The sequence below is a fragment of the Choloepus didactylus genome, chromosome 12 (genome assembly GCF_015220235.1).
Source record: "Choloepus didactylus isolate mChoDid1 chromosome 12, mChoDid1.pri, whole genome shotgun sequence".
NCBI lineage: Eukaryota > Metazoa > Chordata > Mammalia > Pilosa > Megalonychidae > Choloepus > Choloepus didactylus.
Window position 1 is genome coordinate 96,054,668 of NC_051318.1, and position 16,508 is coordinate 96,071,175.

Below are 16,508 nucleotides of genomic sequence, written 5' to 3' on the forward strand. Positions count from 1 at the left end.
TCCCTCACCGCTCCCTATGCCTATCCTATGCTTAACTCAACATGACTAATCTGTACTCCCTGGAAAATGTTTCCTGCTTCCCTAGTTGTTATGCCATGTCTGGCTTTTGGAACACTCTTCTGTCTTCTCTCTTCTCTCTGTTTTCCACGCTGAAATCCTATTCAGCACTTAAGGTCCATCCGAACTGTCATCTCTATGAAACATGCCTTCATCACCCCAGCCCTGAATGATTTCAATAGCACTTTGTGCCACGTTATATGACCTTTCTTTAGGTTGTGTATCTTATTTTCCTGCATCTTGAAAGCAGGAACGATTCTTCTTCAAAATTGTATCCCCCACAGCTTCTATATAGTATCTTGATTTCACTTATATTCAAAATCTATTTGCAGATTGAATGGATAAAACAACATATGCTCTACTTACATATCTGCTGCAGTGTGATTATTCTGAAGGGGAAGATTGAGAGTACAAGCAGATTCAAGGTGATCAGTTGGTCCTTCTCGGTCCTTTGATTGTTTAATAAGTTCAAATAAAGGTGAATCCTATTTGAAACAAGAGAACATTATAACAACATTAATAAGTATGATTTTCCATATAAGTTCAAAATTATATTGTTTGACATGGTAAGGACTACGAATTTTAGTCACAATTGACAGTGACAATTTAGAAGTCAGAATGAGATTCTTTTCTCCACACTGAAAGTACTGACTGCCAATTTTCATACTATACAAAAAACAAGAACTGGGAAAATGTATAACCATAAAAGGCTTATATCAGAAAAGAATTTAGAAATTAGGAAAAAGACAAAGAAAAGATCCAAAGAAGGTAAAATGAAGGAAATAATTAAAATATGAACAGAGTTCAATGAAATTTAAAACAAAGATTAAAATAAGCAGTTCAATTAACACAGAAAAAAATATGTTCTTTGAAATAACTAATGAAATCAAACAAACCTCCAGCTACATTGGTCAAGAAAAAGAGAAGGTGCATAAAGCAGTATTGGGAAGGAAAAGTAGGACATAATCACACGGATTAGAAAGATAATAGGGGATTGTTATAAATAATTTTATGTCAATAAATTGGAAAACTTAGACCAAGTGGAAAATCCCTACAATAATACAGATTACCAAACTCAAACAAAAAGAAATTAAAACCCGAACAGCCCTATAACTATTAAACAATTTGAATCAGCAATTAAAAATCTCCACACAAAGAAAATACCATGCCCAAATGGTTTTACCAGGGAATTCTACCAAATATTAAAGGAACAGATAATTCCACTTTTATTTAAACTTTCTTCATCTCATTTTATGAGGTTAGTACAACACTGATACCAAAATCTGTCGAGGACATTACAAAAAGGAAAATTACAGGCCATCTTATTCATGAACATAGATATAAAAACCCTAAACAAGACTTAGTAACAACCCAAATCAGCAGTGTTAAAAAAAAGAATATATCATTAGCAAGTTAAGTTTATCAAGGAATGCAAGACTGGTTCAACTTTAGAAAATCTATAATGCAATACCTTATTAACAAATCAAAGGTAGAAAATCTTAACAAAATCAATGCAGAAAAAGTTCACATTTAAAAATCCATTCATAATTTTAAAAAAAGAAAACTTAGTAAACTGGGAAAAGAAGGTATTTCTTAATTTGATAAACGGTGTCTAAAATAAACAAAAAACCCAATGCAAACATTATATGTAGTGATGAAGCACTAAAAGCATTCCTCCTAAAAATCAGATAAAGAGAAGAATGCCCATTCCCATGCTTTCTCTTCAGCATAATTCAATTATTGAATTAAGGTCCCAGCCAATTCAATAAGACAAGGAAAATAAATAAAAGACTATTGGAAATGATGAAACAACAAAAATATCATTATTCACAGATGATTTGATTCAATACATAAAACTCAAATTCTACATTGCAACTATTAGACTAAGAAAGATTAGCAAGGTTACCAATCAATTTGAAAAAAAGAATTACATCTCCATGTAATTTTAAAAAATACTATTTACAAAAAAAGTAAGACCAGCAGTAGGAAGCATTAAAAGCATTGATTCAAAAATTGAAATTTTCTGGGGGTGACTGCTTTCAACAAAGTAAATATATGCAGTGGTATCCACAAAAAGGGGGACCATATGTATTCTACTCTTTTATTGCTTGAACTAAGAAAGAAAAGAAAAACAGACAGATAGCTGGATGCTGGGTTTACTGCAAAAGAGGAAGTAGTGCAACAGTAAGTAAAAATGTAAAATACTAGAATAAAGCAGATTTCTAAAAAATGAAGATGGTCTATTCAATAAAGAGTATTGCAAAAACTGACTAACAATTTGGAAAACTTTAGATCATTACACATTCACAACATACACAAAAATCAATTATTTATATGTAAAAAAAAAGAAGCCTGATATGTGTTAGAAGTAAATATGAGACTATCTTTACAGCCTCTTACTTAGTAAGGAAGGACTTCGGAGAATTTTGACCCAAACCCAGAAGTCATACAGAAAGAGATGAATAGATCTGACAACAAAAAGTTGAAAACTTCTATGTAACTAAAACCACAATAAACTAAGTTAAAGTAGGTCTTTAAAAGATAAACAATACTGGTTAAGGATGGTGAATTGACCTCTTACTTAGTAAGGAAGGTCTTTGGAGAGTTTTGGCCCAAACCCAGAAGTCATACAGAAAGAGATGAATAGATCTGACCACAAAAAATTGAAAACTTCTATATAACTAAAACCACAGTAAACTAAGTGTTCTAGTTTGTTAATGCCGCCAGAATGCAAAATACCAGAAACGGATTGGCTTTTATAAAGGGGGTTTATTTGGTTACACAGTTACGGTCTGAAGGCCATAAAGTGTCCAAGGTAAGTCATCAACAATCAGATACCTTCACTGGAGGATGGCCAATGGTGTCCGGAAAACCTCTGTTAGCTGGGGAGGCACGTAGCTGGTGTACGCTCCAAAGTTTTGGTTTCAAAATGGCTTTCTCCCAGGATGTTCCTCTCTAGGCTGCAGTTTGTCAAAAATGTCACTCTTAGTTGCACTTGGGTATCTGTCCTCTCTTAGCTTCTTCGGAGCAAGAGTCTGCTTTCAACAGCCGTCTTAAGCTGTCTCTCATCTGCAGCTCCTGTGCTTTCTTTAAAGTGTCCCTCTTGGCTGTAACAGCTTGCTCCTTCTGTCTGATCTTATATAGTGCTCCAGAAATTTAATTCAGACACACCCTGAATGGGCGGGCCAACACCTCCATGGAAATTATCCAATCAGAGTCATCACCCACAGTTGGGTGGGGCACATCTCCATGGAAACACTCAAAAGCATTACAATCTAATTAACACTGATAGGTCTGCCCACACAAGATTACATCAAAGATAATGGCGTTAGGGGGACATAATACATTCAAACCAGCACACTAAGTTAAAGTAGGTCTTTAAAAGATATACAATACTGGTTAAGGATGGTGAATTGAATGCATACATTAGCTCTGCTTGGCTCCTTAAACCCCATTAAAATGTCAGTAAATGAATTATTTAAAAGACAAATCTATGAAAACAAAGGGAAGGGAGTGGGGACATCAGAAACAAAACTTTGAAAGGAGAAATGGTAACTAACTCAGCAGAAAAAGGTTGAATTGAAAGCCAGGTGCTCAGAGATTCTAACTAATATTTAATGACATTCTTACGTATGTATGGCAATCACATATTTCAGAAAATTTCCAATATAAAAGATAGCAGCCAAACAAAACAAACAAAAAAAGCAGGAGGAAAGCACAGAAACCATGCAGGGAAAAATATAAAAAGGAAGAAAAACAACTATGATTAATATCCTAGGAGTGATGAGATTTTATTTATGAAACAAGAATAGTATGCTATAAAAACGCAGTATTTAAAGAATATAAACAACAACAACAACAAAGATATCTTGGAAATTAAATTGAAAGCAAAAATGAAAACTCAATGGGAGAGTTAGAAGATAAAGAAAATCTTCCTGAAAGCAAAACAAAAAAGATAGAGACGAAAAATAGGAGAGAAAAGAAGAAAATTAGAGGGGAAGTCCTAGAAAGTCAATCAATAGGAGTTATGTAAAAAGAGATTACCCATTCTGAGGAAGATATGCAAGATGTTCTCTATCAAAACAAAGGAATAACTCAGGAAAAAAAAAAAAAAGACATGGGATACAGTAAACAGAAGATCTAACAGAAGAGAGGGGGGAAAATCTCAGGATAGAAATAAAGGGAGACCCCCAAACTAAAGCTGTGTAGTAGGCCTAAATATTGAAAAGTACAGACTAAAGGGCAGTTGTCACCACTTAACCAAGTGACAATCTTAGCCTCCAGCCCTTCACTCACATTGGCCATATTTCCAGTGTTCAACAGCCACGGAGGCTAGCGGCCACCGTATTGACAGAGCAGATATGCAACATTTCTATCATGGCAGCAGTGCTTTAGATTAAAAGAGATCAAAAGGACATAATGAAATATAATACATGAATCTTAATTGTATACTGGTTTAAAAAAAAACAGCTGTAAGAGACATTCATGGACAATTGGGGGAATATGAATTTAGACTGGATATTAAATATTATGGAATTGTTCATTTTTTAAGGCATAATAATGGTATTGTGGTCAAGTAAGAGAATGTCTCTATTCTTTAGGAAATGCATGTTGAAGTATTTAGGGGTAAAAACCTCATGAAGTATACAACTTACTTTCAAATGGTTCAGCAAAAAATTTAATATATTTTTATAAACATTTATATGTGTATATATAAAACATATGTGTCTATATAACACATATGTAGATATTTAAAGAGACAAAGCAAGTCTGGCAAAACATTTAAAAAATGTTGAATTCTGATGGATATACATTTTGTACATTCTTTCACCTTTTCTGGAAGTCTGAAAATTCTCATAATAAAAGTCTGTGGTGAAAAGAATCACCAAAAAAGGAAGAAAGTGGTTGCCTCAGGAAAATGATAGATGATAGGTAGAAGGATGAGGAAGTCAAAGGACTGCTGTTTCTTGTAACAAAATCTCACAGAACTGTTTGACTCCTTAAATTACGCAGATGTTTAATAAAAAACTAAATTAAAAAAATAGATTGGGAGAAAATATATGCAATATAAAAAATATGCTAGAGAAATATTCAGAAATAAACAAAGAAGCATATACAAGGATCCTTACTTATCATAGTAAAGAAATAGAAATACCTTAAATGTCCATCATTAATAATAATACTAGAATAGCTAACAATGGAGCACTTGCTATAAACCAAGTTTCTAAGTAATTTAAAAATATTAATTAATTTAACCCGCTTAACAATTGCCCCTACCCTTGACATAGGTATTATTATTTTCACTATGTTATAGAGAAAACTGAAGCACAGGCAGGCTAAATAAATTGACCAAGATCACAGAGCCAGTAACCACTATATTATAGAGCCTATCTAATAAATAGAGGAATGGGTAAATAAATAATGGTATAGCCATACCATGTATACCATGAAAAGGATTAAAACAGAGTTCTTGGTTATGACATCAAAAAAAAAAAAAAAAAAAAAAAAATCTTCAAACCAGATTAATTTTAGGGGATAAAAAGAGGAGGTAATAATATGTACGTTATGATCTCAATAAAAATAAAACAAGAACATAAAGCAAAGCTCTTGATTTATATTTACCTGTATTTGTATGTGTGTATATATGTATGCATGTATAGCACAAAAAAAGTTCTCTAAGGATACCCACTTAACTGATATGGTTACCTTTGAAGAAGGAAGTGAGATAGGAAGTGGATGTAGAGTAGGGGACTTCACTTTTTATCAAAAATACTTCAACTGAATTTAAAAAATTTTTAGAAGGTGAATATATTTACATATTAACTATATAATTTTAAAAATAACTTAAAAAAAAAAGAAAAAGAAAGGGACAGATTATTCAACAGTCCCTTAGAATTGCTTAAGCAGTGCATTGCTAAACACTTTCTTATCCACCCTGCTCTTAGCCTTAACTTATTTGAATAACAACAACAACAACAAAGAATAAAGAACTAGTTAAAAAAAAAGTCAACTGTAGATAAAGGATGGGTTCTGGAATTAGGGAGATATAAACTCAAGTTCTGTCTCCAAAGCTTACTACCAAAAATGGGCAGTTTTGTTCTCTGATCCTCAGTTTTATTACCCTGAAAAACAGGAACAGCAGCACCCATTTTGCAGGATTAAATGACATAACACATGAAGTGCCCACACTGTAGCCACCTGAACATTCAACTCTTTACTCCCCTTTAAGCAACTTGGCTTGATTATTTATTTTAGCTTTTTAGAAGTATACATGCATTATCAACTCCAAACTTTGAGGAGAAAAAAACTACCTTTCTAAATTTACTTTCTTCCCCCTCTTAGATGTTAAGTACTTGAAAGTTTTGAAGGAGAGACAATAATCATATATGTTATTATCACAGGTCACTGTAAAAGCTCAGTGGTTTTCAATGCATTTTTAGCTGTTACGGCGGCTTGCTACTGAAATAATTCTCAAAGTTGAGATGCTGGGAGACATAGGCTGCCTCTTATGGAGGCACCAGAAGAGAAGGTGGCATGTATGGAAAGGATAAAGGAGTCTCTACAACCTACATAGTGTAATTTTTATTGTCAAGATATTCTTTCCTACCTATACTAATTAGGTGCACTCTGAAGATGTGTAAAACATTCACACACCTCTCATCTGTGTAAAACAATGCTAACAATTAATACCTAACAAATACATGTGTGTTGTACTTCAAGTTGTACATTTTCTAGCCACTGAAGAATTGACTATCTTCATTTAACTGAAATACCATGTGTGTAAATCTGCATAAATTCCAGCAGGAGTGGACTAATACCATTCTCAAACAAAAATATTTTAGAGACCTTGAGGCCTCACAAAGCACACCAGTAAACACGAGCGTTTAACAGAACTGAACTATGCTGCTAATCAGGCATTTTATTTACTCTTTAGAAATGGGTTAAAACCTGGTTCTTGCTTCAGATTAGCACAAGAGGATTATACTAAAGTAAATGTTTCTTCAAGGATTTAGGTGGCATTTTTCACCAATACTCTTTATGTTTCACTTAAGTATCACTTTTTGTCACTCCATCCCCAAGCCAGGCAGTTCATTATAGATTTATAATAATAAGTATATTATAATAATAAGTATACCATGATCGTGGGATAGTCCAGTGCAGTGAAGCACAGACTCTGGAGCCACACCACAGAAGTTCAAATCCTGGCCACTTAATGGCTGTGTGACCTTGGACACGTTGCTTAGTCTTGCTATGACTTACTTTTCTCAGATGTAAATTGGAGATACTGATGATGCTGAATGATAATAACAGCAACTTAAATGACAGTGTTAATGAGAATTAAATGAGTTAATACACGTTAAGCATTTAGAACAGAGCTTAATGCAGAGTAGGTGCTATCCCTAGCACAGAATTGGGGTTCCAAAAATATTTCCTGAATAACTGAATGATCTGCTGTGTTGCTGTATTTTAGGTGATAGGGCTCACTAATATCGATATTGCCTTAGCTCTGTTATAAGCAACACAATTTCCTATCAATTTCCAACCCTCTGGTCCCAGTATGGCTGAAGAATATGCCAGGCAGGTGTAGTGGCAGGTCCAGAGACAATAAAAAACTTTGAAGTTATAAACATATAACTCAATAGTTAAAAAAACAAAACTCCTATTTGGGGTGATGAAAAATTTTGGAAACAGATAGTGGTGATGTCTACACAACACTGTGAGAGTAATTAATGCCACTGAATTATTTAAAAATGGTTAAACTGGCAAATTCTATTTTACATGTATTTTACCACAACAAATTTTTTTACAAATAAAAAAAAATTTTAAAAATGACCATTAATTTTAAAAAGGAAAACCACTTATTTTACTTAAGTCCTTAACTTCATAGTAAGCAGAACTGAAAACATAAGCCTAGGGTTTTTTTTAAATTTCAGCAATAGTAAGTCATCAATAAAAGTATCTCTCAGTCTATCTTTTCTTCAAGAGAAAGAAGTCTTTAGCCAGTATACAACAGGGCTGGGACCAGGGTCAAGCAAGGGAGATGCCAGCTGGATACAAAATTTAAGGAGGCGCTCACTCTCACTTGCTCCACCCCCAGTATGGAATTTAAGGAGGCACTCACTCTCACTTGCTCCACCCCCAGTATGGAATTTAAGGAGGCGCTCACTCTCACTTGCTCCACCCCCAGTATGGAATTTAAGGAGGCACTCACTCTCACTTGCTCCACCCCAGTATGGAATTTAAGGAGGCACTCACTCTCACTTGCTCCACCCCAGTATGGAATTTAAGGAGACACTCACTCTCGATCACTCCACCTGTACGAAATTCACCTTTTAAGCACAGAACATTAAACTGATAATGAAAGCTACTTAGTTAATTTAAGACATACTTAGCAAAATGGAATGATGTGTCTATTACTTTCATGGTTTGGCTTAGACACAAATTAAAGAATTTTCAGTTTACAAAGGTGTTTTTCAAATGTAAAATCTCATTTAATCAAAACAAAACTCTGATTTAAGTGTTATCATTATTCATTTTATATATCAGAAAACTTAGCTTTTTTGGTAAATTATGTCTTAATATTATATACTAAAAACATTTTGTGTGTGGAATAATAAAATTTGAGGTTTATAAATACAAAAAAACAAAATTCTTTGAATCTATTTAAAAACTAAAAAGAACAAATGAATAGTTTTCTAGAACTAGTTTTCTAGAATAGTTTTTTAGAACTATTAGAATATTTATGACTTTTTATTACAATCATTTTATTAAACTTGCCTTTTTCAGTTTTATTCAAAGGGGGAAAAATCCACATTAACATCTGTTATTAAATATAATAGCTACTATTTAGTAAGTGCTTACTATTGTATGTGCATTTAATTTTCACAAAAATCCTATGATGCAAGTATTACTATACACAGTTTACAGATGGGAAAACAGGCTAGTAGGTAGCAAAACAGGGATGTGAACTTAGGCAGTCAGACTCCAGAGTCCGGGCTCTTACTTACTATAACTATCCTATGATCTTTCATTAATTTCATCGTATAATAAACAGCAGCAATGAAACAAATACATAAATTAATTTTACAAAGGCTAATTATGGTATTATATACTATTTAACAAGTCAAATGTTCTTTTAATGCAATTTTATTGAGATATATTCACATACCATACAATCATCCAAAGTGTACAATCAATTGTTCACAGTATCATCATATAGTTGTGCATTCATCATCACAATCAATTTTTTGAACATTTTCATTATTCCAATAAAAATGAACATAAGAATAAAAATAAAAATAAAAATAAAAGTAGGAAAGAACACCCAAAACATCTCATACTCCTTTTACACCCCTATTATTCATTTACTTTTTGACCCCTTTTTTTCTACGCATCTGTCCATAACTGGAAAAAGGGATTCTGAGCCACAATGTTTTCACAATCAAACAGTCACACTGTATAAGCTATAAAGTTATACAATTGTCTTTAAGAATTAGGGATACTGGATTGCGGTTCAATAATTTCAGGTATTTCCTCCTAGCTGTATCTATATAGCACTTAATAATACCCTCCAGAGTGACCTCTCAAATCCATTTGAAATCTCTCAGCTACTGAAACTTGATTTTATTTCATTTCTCTCTCCCTTTTGGTCAAGATTTTCTCAATCCCATGATGACGCTGGGTCCAGGCTCATTTCCAGGAGTAATGTCCCACATTGCAAGGGAGATTTATACCCCTGGGAGTCAGGTCCCATGCAAGGGGAGGGCAGTGAGTTTACCTGAAGTGCTGACAAAGAGAGAGAGGCCACATCTGAGCAAAGAAAGAGTCTCTGGGGGTGACTCTCAGGCACAATTATAAGTAGGCTTAGCCTCTTCTTTGTAGTAACAAGCTTCATAAGGGCAAGCCCCAAGGATCAAGGTCTTCGCCTACCACAATGGTAGTCCCCAATGCTTGTGAGAATATCAGGAATTCCCCAGGTGGGGAAATTTAATATTTCCAATTTTCCCCAGTTCCTTGAAGGGGCTTTGCAAATACATTTTTATTCTCTGCCCAGATTACTCTGGGATGTTTTAGGGCTTCATGCTAACCTGTACAAACCAACCAGATCTCTCCCCCTATTCAAGGTTCCAAGTAATTATTTTGTTGGAATAAACTGGTCATACTAGTTAAATTATATAGTGTGCTACAAAAAATACAAATTTTCCACCAAATAAACATGTCTTCCTTTGGTCTGACATAGAAGTTGAAGTTTTAAAACACAGTCACTATCATCCTTTTCCCTTTAGTCTGGTTTACCTGAGTCCTAACCAAGTCCATTTTGTTCATATCTCTAACTAAAGTCTTCTCTCTTTTTCAGCTTCTTTAACATTTGCTGTATGGGGTAATGCTGACATTCATAGCTGCTGAACTCTGGCTCTGAGAGTCAGGAGTTACACAGATACCCGAAGTTCCAGTGACTGACCAGGTTATACACAAACAGCTCATCATCTCAGAATTTAGAAATAACCATTACAACTCATGAATAGATGTGACTGCCATAAGAGCTCACAATCTAGGAATCTTTACGTTAAGCCTTCCCCAATAGCCTATGCTCTAAGATTCAATTCTTAGAGTTTGCACATTATAGTTGGTCCATATTACAGAGGCGTTATAACGTTTATCTTTCCGTTTCTGGCTTATTTCACTCTACACTGTCCTCAAGGTCCATTCACCTAGTTGCATACCTCAGAACTTCATTTCTTCTTGCTGCTGCTCAATATTCCATTGAATGTATGCACCATAGTTCACCATTCTGTTTATCGGTCACCTCCATCCGTTGCTAACTGTGAATACTGCTGCCATAAACACCAGTGTGCAATGTCCATTCATGTCCCTGTTCTCAGTACTTCCAAATATATACCCAATAACAGGTTGCAGGACCATATAGCAGCCCCATTGTTAGCTTCCTGTGGAACCACCTCACTGCCCTCCAGGTGGGCTGCACAATTCTACTTCCCTACAGTAAGTAGTATGGTACACCCCCTCTCCAGCACTTGTATCCCTCTGTTTGTTTTTTAAACAGTTTTATTCAGACACTATACAATCCATTCTAAGTAAACAATCAATGATTCCCGGTATAGTTATGCATTCATCTTCACAATCTATATGAGTACATTTCCATTTCTTTCGCAAAGAAAGAGGAAAAAGAGAAAGAAATGAAAAATAAAAACATAAAAGATAGAAGAAAAATAAAAATAAAGTAAAATACTATGAAAAGGTCAGACAACCAACACCACCACCAAGAATCCCATATCACTCATTTATAACCCCCTCTTATAGACATTTAGCTTTAGTATATTGCCTTTGTTACAATTAATGGAAGCATCTTACAATGTTACCATTAACTATAGACTCTAGTTTGCATTGATTTCAATTTTTTCCTTTGTACCATCCAATTTTCAACAGCTTGCAATATTCTCATTCATTTGTTCTCCCTCTTTTAAAAACATTGTTATATTTGTACATTTAATCAACACCATTGAGCACTCTAGGTTTCACTATGTTATACAATCCCAACCTTTATCTTCTATCTTTCCTTCTGGTGTCATACATGTCCCTAGCCTTCCTCTTTCAACTGTACTCACACTCATCTTTGTTCAGAGTACTTACAATATTGTGCTACCTCACACAGTATTATGCTATCCATTTCTGTATCTATATAATCAATCCTGTTTACCCTTATGTACTCCTTCAGCATAAAATGTTCAATTTCTAACCTCGTTCTATCTCCTGATAACCTGTGTTCTCCTCTACTCTCAAATTTTGCTCATCAATGTTGGTTCATATTAGTGAGTCCATAAAGTACATGTCCTTTTGTTTCTGGCTAATTTCACTCAACATAATGTCTACTGTCTACCATTTTGACTTTTGGATTTTATTTCTATTTTATTTCATTTATTTTATTTTGTTTATTTCCCCCCACACACCCCTCTCTCTTTTTACTCTCACTGGTAGTCTTCATTTCTACACTCTTCTCCAATCCTCTGCCTGCAGTGCTTCCTTTAGTATTTCCCGTAGAGAAAGTCTCTTGTTCACAAACTCTTTCCTTGCCTGTTTGTCTGAGAATATTTTAAACCTTACCTCACATCTGAAGGACAGTTTTGTCCGATATAGGATTCTTGGTTGGCGGTTTTTCTCTTTCAGTATCTTAAATATATCACTCCACTTCCTTCTTGCCTCCATGGTTTCTATTGAGAAATCCGCACATAGTCTTATCAAACCTCCTTTTTATGTAATGGATCGCTTTTCTCTTGCTGCTTTCAGAATTCTCTCTTTGTCTCTGACATTTGATAATGTGATTATTCAGTGTCTTGGAGCAGATCTATTCGGAACTATCTTGTTTGGGGTATGCTGCGCTTCTTGGATCTGCAATTTTATGTCTTTCATAATACATGGGAAATTTTTAGTGATTATTTCCTCCATTATTGTTTCTGTCCCTTTTCCCTCCTCTTCTCCTTCTGGGACACCCATGGCACATGCTCATGTGCTTCATGTTGTCATTCAACTCCCTGAGGCCCTGCTCACATTTTTCCATTCTTTTCCCCATCCTTTTTTTGTGTAGGCTTTCAGATGCCCTGTCCTCTGGTTCCTGAATCCTTTCTCCTGGCTCTTCAAATTTGCTGTTGTATGTCTCCACTGTGTTTTTCATCTCTTCTATTGTGCCTTTCATCCCCTTAAGTTCTGCCAATTGTTTTTTCAAACTTTCAATTTCTTCCTCATGTTCGCCCAGCATCTTCTTTATAACCTTTATCTCTGTTGCCATATCTTCCCTCAACTTGTTGATTCGATTTTTGAATTGATTTGGGAGATTTGTTTGAAGATCTTTAATTAGTTGTTTCAACCCCTGTATCTCATTTGAAGTGTAAGTTTGTTCCTCTGACTAGGCCGTATCTTCATTTTTTCTAGTGTGATTCATAATTTTTTGTTGTCTAGGCATCTGGTTTCCTTGATTACCCCAATCAGATTTTCCCAGACCAGATGGACCCAGGTCTCAGGAAGAGGCTGTATTCAGTTTCATGTTTCCCTGAGGATGAGACCCAGCAGGTTGTCAGACTTTCCTGTGAAGCCTCTAGACACTGTGCTTTTCCTATCCTGCCCAGCAGGTGGCACCTGTCAGCCTGCAGCTCCCCATTGGCATAACGAGGTGTACTGCCTTTAATTCTCAGTGTACTCTGTCCCTGCCATGGGCTGAGAGTGTCAGAAGCCAAGTCTAAGCTGTTTCTGTCTTTTTTTGCCCCAGGCCCTAGGGTCTGAGTTCTCTGAGGGAGGGCAGCCACTTGAGCTGGGCCCCGCCTCCCCCTTTTCTTAGAGAAGATAAGCTCTTTAGGGATTTATCTCCTACATTTGACTTCTTCCTTTGTCTCTCTAACTATGTTAACTCCACTCTTACCTGGGTCAGCACTGACAATTGAAAACACCTGAGGCTTTCTTTAATGAGCTACTTAGAATGAGAGAAAAAAAAGGATAAAAAGAAAGAAATCCCCTTTTCAGAGATAGTCCCCAGCTCCCCAGTTAGCAGTCAAGAACCAGAGTTGGTGCCTGGTTCTGTGTGCCCCTTTTTTTGGCACACAGCCCTTTTTCAGTGTTCTAAGCTCAGTAGTCTCCTAAAGTCTCTGTTTTTATGTATTTATTTATTTATTATTTTTTTTTCTGGCAGCCCTGCCTCCTCTCTGCCAGGAGAAACCTCCAGGTTCCTTTCTTGCTTGCTCTGGGTTTATCTGTGCTTGTAGCTTGTATTCAGTAGTCCAAATTCATTAAATAAAACCACAGTTGGAGCTTGGTTGAGTTACTTTCTCTTGTTCCAGGTAGCCTGCTTCTTTTTCCCACAGGGAAGCATTTCAGTTCAGCCTGCCATGCCTGTGGACTCTGCAGTTTGGGGAGCTTTACTTACAGTTCTTATGCTGCAATCTCAGCCATTCCACCCATTCCATACTGGTGTACAATGTGTGTCCGGTCACAGATGTCCCCTAACAGTTGTTCCAGACTATATACTAGTTGTTCCTGGCTATATGCTAGTCGTTCCAGAGGACTAACTAAATTCCACACCTCCCTATGCCACCATCTTGCCATGCCTCCCTCCAGTCAAATGTTCTTGAAAATCATTCTTCTAACAGAAAATAATGCCAAGACATACCTACTTGCTCAAATACGATTATCTCCCAGATATGACTGTATCTCCAAGTTCTACAATATGTGCTTAATATAATTACATTATTTACTAAATAAAAAGAAAGCTTGTATAAAATATTATTTTTCCTTCCAGGACACCCATCTGGCTGGTACAATACATACACATACACACACATACACAAAATGATGAACTGTGAGTCTTTTGACAGTGCCAATTTGTGTTATAACCAGACTGAACAACATTTATGAGTTTAAGATACTGCCTTGAAAAACAAACAAGTTAAACTTTAGAAATTAAGCATATTTTGGCCTCAAATTCCAACTAGATTTTCAATGAAAATCTTAAGGCAATTTTTTAAAATGTCTCTCAAAATAGGAATCCATTTACAGACTAAGGGCAGATATTTCTAAGAACTTGAAAACTTTAGAAGAGGAGAAACATAATTGTATTAAGGACACACATACAGGGACTTCAAACAACTTTGTACCTTAAAATGTCTTTCAAAATATATTTTCTAAATTTATATCTTGGTCAAAATTTTCAAAAATAATGAGAGGCATATCAGGTTAATCAGGTCCTATATAAAAAATTTTTATTTTATTTCAAACTAAGTTACTTTGTGGTACTGGGTTTTTCTAAAGTATTTTTTTTAAAATGTAACTCACAGTCAATATGTTATACTCTGCGATCATTTTCATTTTTGATATTGTTTAAAAAAAAAAAAGAATTCCTAACTCAAAATTAGCCAAGATTTCTAAAACCAGAACAGACTTTACTTGAGGATATTTGTCATACTTGCTCTGGGAGGCAACACCAAGGGAAATGACAAAATTCATGCAATTAAACCAAAATAGCCACTACTGATTGAAACCCTACAGGGAGTCAATAGTCCACTCCCACCATACTATCTTCAAAGCAAGTATGTCCAATGAGGGTCCTCCTCCTTTCTAACAGTCATGATAAAACCTTGCTGAAAAATCATTATTTGGAGAATTTACCATAAATACTGTGGGAAAGTTACTTCCTAATCAAAAGAAAAGATCTTATTCTAACTGAAAAGATGAGGTAAAAAATTTTAAGACAGACAAGAACACATAAAATGAGTATTTCCTAGTAAATAAAAATTCATACTGTAGAGGAATTAATACCACAAGGGAATTTATACAGTGTGAAAAACAGACATTAAGAGAACATAAGGTATGAAAGTTCTTGAAAGGAAGCAAGTGTATCTAAAGATGATGCATGTCAAGGATGTTTCTGTCAAGTTTTGAAGAAAAAGAGAGTTATGAAAAACAGAAGAGCATAAGAAAAATGAATGAGAGAACAAAGGTGGGAATAAACATGCTTGCCCTGCTGAAGTGAAGAAGCAAATTATATTAATAATGCTAATAACTATGATTTGTTAAAAGTTTAAAAAACTTATGTGACTAAATGATCAGAATGGTACCCAGCACATAAGCCCTCAAAATAGAAATTATCAGTTCCATAAAATTGAAACATAGATTTGTGTAACAAGGAAATATAGATAAAGTTGTTAAAAGATTTTAAGGAGGTGACTAGAGTGACTAACAGGATCCAGAGGGGAATTTTAGAGGGTTCTTAAAGTAAAATCCCAATGCCTGGTACATCATGGACACTCAATAAATATTTCTGGAACATAACTATATGTGATAGACATATCTATATTGCTTAAATTACGGTTCAATTAAATACAGTGAAGCACAAAGAAGAAAACTGCTGATATGATTTACTTTCTAACTGACACTAAATAACAATGTGGCAACTAGCCTCTCAGATGGCCCAAACAATCCCTGCCACCAGGTATTCATGCCCTTGTGTAGACAAACAATCCCTGCCACCAGGTATTCATGCCCTTGTGTAGACAAACAATCCCTGCCACCAGGTATTCATGCCCTTGTGTAGACTCCCCCTGTACTGTACCAGTGTTAGTCTGTGTGGCCAATGGCATAAGGCAGGAGTGTTGGTATGTCACTTACGAGAGGAGAATATTTAAAAACAGCAGGTTTCATCTTGGACACTCACTCTCTTTTGGCTCTCTTACTCTGGGGGGAACTAAACTTCCATGTGGAGCGCTGCCCTGTGGAGGTCCATGTAGCAAAGAAATGAAGCCTCAGGCCAACAGTGAAGGAAGGCCCACAACCAGAGGAGCAAACCTGAAAGCAGATTCTCCAACTTGAGTCAAGTTTTAAAGTCACTGCAGACTAGGTCAACAACTTGATCCTCTCATGAAAGAACCTAAGTCAAAACCACACAAGTCACT

The 16,508-nt window shown here is 35.3% G+C and overlaps 1 protein-coding gene across 1 annotated transcript in view; it reads right to left on the bottom strand.

Annotated features, from left to right (window-relative positions):
* Positions 1–16,508, bottom strand: part of RB1 (RB transcriptional corepressor 1) — a 248,164-nt gene that overhangs the window by 26,115 nt on the left and 205,541 nt on the right. The window contains 1 exon segment of the mRNA XM_037799633.1: positions 424–542. Within this exon segment, the coding sequence (XP_037655561.1) occupies positions 424–542 (119 nt within the window).